This window comes from Atta cephalotes (genome assembly GCF_000143395.1).
Source record: "Atta cephalotes unplaced genomic scaffold scaffold00004, whole genome shotgun sequence".
Taxonomy (NCBI): Eukaryota; Metazoa; Arthropoda; class Insecta; order Hymenoptera; family Formicidae; genus Atta; species Atta cephalotes.
This window is the reverse complement of record NW_012130068.1, coordinates 229,115-235,635: the sequence shown is the minus strand read 5'-3', so window position 1 is coordinate 235,635 and position 6,521 is coordinate 229,115. Positions and strand designations below refer to the sequence as shown.

The following is a 6,521-nucleotide window of genomic DNA, read 5'->3' as shown; positions in this document are numbered from 1 at the left end:
TATTATTTATATATTATTTATTTATTATTTAATTATTTATTCTCTCTCTCTCTCTCTCTCTCTCTCTCTCTCTCTCTCCCCAATTAAACGGTTTCATTGTCTCAAGAATTATGATAACATATAATTCGTAAAAAATGCATATTTACCATATTTTACATCTGGTACAGTAATACTGCTTTCAGCAATATTTGTGGAAAGTATAATGCGTCTATAACCTTCCAATGGTTTTTGAAAAACACGATGCTGCTCATGATCGTCAGAAACTAATGAATGCAAAATCGTTAGATCCCATAATTTATTTTGATGATAAGTTGACGACAAGTAATTATATAATTCCTCAATTTCATAAATTCCTGGTAAAAATATGAGAACGGCATGTCTCTGAGGTAAATTTAAATCTTTTTCGTTATCATTTATATCAATTTCATCTAGAGCGTTGATAATAAGTGAGCAAAAATTGAGCATCTCTTGAGTGACTTTTGGTTCCATGACAGATACTTCTGGTATCTATAAAATACAAATTTATGAGACTTGTATTAATATATATTAATATATAATATTAATATATAATTTTCATTTAATACTAAAATAATAATATATCATATAAAATACACCAAATCATACATTATAAATAAGTATTTTTCATAATTTTATTTTATTTCGTAATCTGTACTCACATTTCCTAAATTCTTGATCTCATCCAAATAATATGTACGAAACTCAAAATTTTTTTTCCGAGGAATCTTGAGAATTGGCGCCGGGATTAATTCATTTTCTACTATTGAAGAAAAATATTTCGCAAATTTTATTACATTAATTGTTGCTGACATGAGAATAACTTTGACTTGCCCAGAATTTGTTTGCAATAATCTTTTAACAACTAGTAGAAGAAAATCCAAATTTTGATCACGTTCATGAATTTCGTCTAATATAACATGAGTATAGTCTAACATGTGTTTATTGTGAATCAGATATTGAAGAAGAATTTCAGTGGTGCAATAAGTTAGACGGGTTTCGTGCGAGATTTCCTTTTGCATACCCACCTGATAGCCTACAAGGCTACCAAGACGCCAATTTCCTTCTTGACTCACTCTTTTGGCAATACTTATAGCAGCAATTCGTCTTGGTTGCGTAACTATATTAACATTGTAATTTTTTAAATAATTTTTATGTACATATATAATTTTTTATCATATGATATTAGTAAATAAAAGATAAACCTATAATATTGCAATTGAGTCTCTTCTTAATATTAGCATCAAGAATGAATTGTGGAATCTGAGTGGTCTTTCCACAGCCAGTTGGTCCTTGAATGATGACTACCGAATTCGTCTCAATTATTGAGATTATCTTATCCTTCATAGACAGAATAGATAAATCATTAGATTTTGGATTGTAAGTAAAACTGCATTCTTGATAGACTTTAGCCAGATCTTCTACATAAAGACTTTGCAGACTGTCTTCTAATTCTTCTGTCATATTTGCATTACATTTCTTTCTATTTTCATCTCTTTGGTTCATGTACTAAAATGAATATAGAAACATAACAGAGATGACACAATTCCTCTTTTTATATTCTTTCAGGATAAACATCTTTTTAAGTACCTCAATTTATATTTATAATAATATACATATAAATAAATAAAATATATATAATTTTAAATACAAATTGGTTATAAAAAAATGATATGTGTGATAAATGATCCTTTTACCCTTAAATATTCCTCGGCTTCTACTTCTGTGCAATTTTTCACATAAGTTTCTTCCATGGATTGAATAGACATCAAATGATTGTCCTTTCCACTTGAGAAATACATAATTTTAAAAATTGGTTACTTCTACAGGCTTATATTAATCAATAATCTGTATAAAATCTACAAAATCTACAAAAAATGATGTTACAATAATACCATAATTAAACAATTAAACAATGTATTACTTGTGCAGAATTACAATATCGCTCAAAGAAAGAGTTATTATTATTACTCATACTATCGTTAAGTTTCATTGATTTAACTATCGATGAGAGAATAAGGCCTGATAAATCTTACATTCAATAGAAGTTTGCTTGGACAGTGGACTACAAAACATCCTATTTACTGTAACCGACTAAATATTCCAAATACTTTATTAATCGCGATTCGCAATTGAATATAGGGGTACTTTCCAGTAGGGACAGTGTTTACACAATGAATTGTTTCATCCTTATTTAACGTAGACAAACAACAGGGATATAATGGGCGAGTTCAAACGACAAAGCGGCTAGGCATGCTTTGAGCGATTGTATATGATTGGTTGTTATCTATAGATCCAATCAATTCAATCGCTCAATAAGCATGTCTAGCCGCTTTGTCGTATTGAGCTCGCCTAATAATGTATTGGGTGCACAATTCAGCAGACTCAACGATTGATGTATTCTTCCAGATCTAAAATGCTGATTGGATAATCTGAAAGAATACATCAATAACAGCGAGCGTTCACACAACTGTTCGCTGAATGCAGCCATTAGCCGCATTCAGTGGACAAAATAAGTCACTTGATAGAAATTGATGAATAACAAGTAGAAATTTAAATCACGTGACTTATTTTGATGCTGAAAATGAATGTCGAGTGTCAGAATGCAAAGGTATCTTTAAAAATTTATTTTGAGCTAAAGTTCCTAGGAAGCATGTTTTCCTATTGGATATTGAACAGAGCCATCTGATGATAAACACTAACACTATCAAGTCTAATGAGACCTAATCTATTCAAGATTCTTGAGATATCTCGAGTCTCGAGATACTCATCGACTGTCTCTGTCGCGGACCGGTTGTCAGCGGTGTGTTGGCATACGTTTATTAATATCATTATTCTAATTTAGAAAAATTATTTCATATTTTTATACGTATCAAGATAATCACAATTGAAAAAGAATGACTGCTTTCGAAGGTATGCTATTTTTAACAAGTTACTTGTGACTTGTAAGTTTCAGCTTGTGTAAAATGTCAATTTAGTTATGTCTTTAATTTGCCTAACAATTGTTATATCATTTTAAATGAGATCTCTTTTATGTTTTTAGAAATGGGCGTTTTGCCGGAAATAGGCAAAGCAGTTGATGAAATTGAATGGACGTAAGTAAAGATGAGCTATTTCATAATGTAACTTTATGATTTAATTTAAAATATTATGTATCGAAGAAAAAAGAAAAAAACCTTACTTTTGCTTTAAAAGAATGCGAATTACAGACTACCAACAGATGTTCAAGCTGAAGCTATCCCATTGATTTTGGGTGGTGGCGATGTACTCATGGCCGCAGAAACTGGTAGTGGAAAAACTGGTGCTTTCTGTTTGCCTATTTTACAAATAGTTTGGGAGACCCTTAAAGATTTGGAATCTGGGAAAGGAGCTACTGGAGCTGTAGTTCAACAACGTGTGTATTTAATTTTGGCAAAAATATAAATTTGTAAAGTTTGTAAAGTTTGATAAAAAGTAATAGAAATAATTAAATATTAATTAAATATCTTATAGCAACGCATTGGGGTCTGAGTCTGTTTGATAGAGGACGAGCCATGGCAGTAACAACGGATGGTTTAAGATGTCAGAGTAGAGAACAAAAGGAATGGCATGGTTGCCGTGCAAATAAAGGAATATCGGGAAATGGCAAGTATTTTTTCGAAGCAACAGTCACTGACGAAGGTTTATGCCGAATAGGCTGGTCTACATCTCAGGTATTTTCAAATTATACAATTATCTTATTATTCCAAATTATCTTATTATGAGAAATATTCATGGAGAAATGTTCTTGAAATAGGCTGCCTTAGATTTAGGAACAGACAAATTTGGTTATGGATTTGGTGGTACAGGAAAGAAATCAAATGCGAAACAATTTGATAACTATGGAGAGGCCTTTGGAATGCACGATGTGATTGGATGTTTTCTAGATTTGGTGAAAGGCGAAATAAAATTTACCAAGAATGGCATGGATTTGGGTGTCGCGTTTACATTAAATGCACAGCAAAAATCGCAAACTTACTATCCAGCTGTTGTATTGAAAAACGCCGAGATGGCCTTCAATTTTGGAGCACAACCGTTTAAGCATCCGCCTTCAAATGACTATGTGGCTGTGTCTTCGGCTTCAAAAGAATTTGTCAAGTTCAATATTGTTAATAGCAATCAGAGTTCGTCTAATGAAAGTGGTAAACCAAAAAATAATGCGCCTCAAGCGATCATCATAGAGCCTTCTCGCGAATTAGCTGAACAAACTTACAATCAAATTCAAAAGGTGAATGAGAATTTGAATAAACCATCTGTTATCGAGATTGTATATGTGATATAAAACTGATATTAAATAACTATTTCTCTCTCTTTCTCTTTCAGTTTAAGACGCACTTAAAGGATCCGACGATCAGAGAGTTACTTGTCATCGGTGGAATAAACGTAAAAGAGCAGATTGCTGTTTTGAATTCTGGCGTGGATATAGTAGTCGGGACTCCTGGACGATTAGAGGATCTCATACAAGGTGGTTATTTGTTGTTGACATACTGCAGGTAATTTATCATTTGACTGCAAAGAAATGACATTAGATCGGAGTAAATTAATTATTGAGGTAAATTAATATTTCAAGATTCTTTGTGCTTGATGAAGCTGATGGACTACTAAAACAGGGTTACACCGAACTTATCGATCGTCTACACAAACAAATTCCAAAAATTACATCGGATGGCAAAAGATTGCAAATGATTGTGTGTTCGGCGACATTACACGCATTTGAAGTGAAAAAGATGGCTGTAAGTGCCACGATGTATTTGCATCATTCATATGTAACATAAATTGTATAATGTATATACATCTAAATAAGCGAATATATAACGTATACTCGAATTTTGACTTTTGAACAGGAACGTTTGATGCATTTTCCGACTTGGGTAGATCTAAAAGGCGAAGATGCGGTGCCTGAGACTGTACATCATATCGTAGTGATGGTAGATCCCCAGAAGGATAAATCATGGCGTAACTGCAGGAATTACATAGAAACTGATGGCGTGCACGCAAGAGACGAGATGAATCGAACAAATGATATTGCCTGTTAGACACTTATCGTAATCGTTAGATAATAATTCTATTTCTCGCGCTATATAAAAATAACTGAGTGATGTTTGAATAATTACGCTCGTCCTATATAGGTACGTTGTCAGAGGGTGTAAAGATATTGAAGGGAGAGTACTGTATTCGTGCTATCAAAGAACATAAAATGGACCGGGCATTGATATTCTGTAGAACAAAACTCGATTGCGATAATCTCGAAAGATACCTAAAAAAATCCGGTGGACAACAGTTTTCGTGCGTGTGTTTACATGGAGACAGAAAGCCTGGAGAGCGTAAAGCTAATTTGGAGAAGTTCAAACGCAAGGAAGTAAAATTTTTGATTTGCACCGACGTAGCTGCTAGAGGATTGGATATCACTGGTTTACCTTTCAGTAAGTTATTCAGATCAAAATCATTCCAAAATAAAAACACATTACGTTACTTATGGATTACATTGTTTTTTTTTTTAGTGATAAATGTGACGCTGCCCGACGAGAAGTCTAATTATGTGCATCGCATTGGAAGAGTTGGTAGAGCTGAGAGAATGGGTCTGGCTATTTCTTTGGTGAGTAGTGTTCCAGAAAAGGTATGGTATCACGGCGAATGGTGTCCTTCTCGCGGAAGAAACTGCAGCAACACCAATCTGACCGATCAAGGTGGCTGTTGCACATGGTACAATGAACCTCAAGTACGTCTATTTTTGATTCGAAACAAGACAATCCGTAAAATAATTGTGTACGTGTAAAACTCAATTAATACAGATGAACATTAATACTTTCACAGTATTTGGCAGATATTGAGGATCACTTGAATGTAACGATTCAACAAGTCGGTCCAGACATAAGAGTGCCAATGAACGAATTTGATGGGAAAGTTACGTATGGCGAAAAGAGACTAACAATGGGTATGTAATATTGTTTCTCGTTATGTAATAAACAATTATTAAACGTTTGTGTACACCTCACAGGTTCTGATTACAAAGACCATGTGCAGCAAATGGCCCCTGTTGTGGCTGAATTGGCTGCGCTGGAATCCAGAGCGCAGCTTGCGTTTTTAAATATGCATATGGCGGAGTGTTAAAGTGAAGTTACTCAAAGATATTTAACGACTGAAATACTAATCGAGTCTCGCAATTCTAGTAATATAGAATTCTATTTCAACCTTAGAGGAATTAATTAATTAGTTGTTACTTTTAATTTAATATCTATTTAAAAATGTATTCTATTTTTATCATTGCTATTATTCTTTATCTTTCTGTACTTGTACATTTCTAAAACTTTTTTCGTCACTTGTAAAGTCATAGCGCATTGCACAATGAAAATATAAATGTAAAAAAATGAAATTGTTTTTCTGTCTTGTTTGATACATTAAAACAATGTGCGATATGTGCGTGCGTGCGTGCGTGCGTGCGTGCGTGCGTGCGTGTGTGTGTGTGTGTGTGTGTGTGTGTGTGTGTG

General features: G+C 33.4%; 2 protein-coding genes across 2 annotated transcripts in view; one reads left to right on the top strand and one right to left on the bottom strand.

Annotated features, from left to right (window-relative positions):
* LOC105626098 (probable ATP-dependent RNA helicase spindle-E) overlaps positions 1–1,769 on the bottom strand; it is a 12,497-nt gene extending 10,728 nt beyond the window's left edge. The window contains exons 1-4 of the mRNA XM_012207408.1: positions 1,713–1,769; positions 1,221–1,524; positions 678–1,135; positions 147–507 (exon numbers count right to left, since the gene is read on the bottom strand). Of these exons, the coding sequence (XP_012062798.1) occupies positions 147–507; positions 678–1,135; positions 1,221–1,524; positions 1,713–1,769 (1,180 nt within the window). The remainder of the gene's footprint in view (positions 1–146; positions 508–677; positions 1,136–1,220; positions 1,525–1,712) is intronic.
* A 1,143-nt stretch (positions 1,770–2,912) lies between these two features.
* Positions 2,913–6,406, top strand: LOC105625856 (ATP-dependent RNA helicase Ddx1). Its single transcript, XM_012207167.1, has 12 exons — positions 2,913–2,928; positions 3,059–3,110; positions 3,225–3,409; positions 3,508–3,707; positions 3,791–4,261; positions 4,357–4,526; positions 4,604–4,766; positions 4,878–5,064; positions 5,163–5,456; positions 5,535–5,752; positions 5,848–5,968; positions 6,032–6,406. The coding sequence occupies exons 1-12, from the start codon at positions 2,913–2,915 to the stop codon at positions 6,142–6,144; spliced, it is 2,190 nt and encodes a 729-aa protein (XP_012062557.1). The 3' UTR covers positions 6,145–6,406.
* Positions 6,407–6,521: the final 115 nt, after the last annotated feature.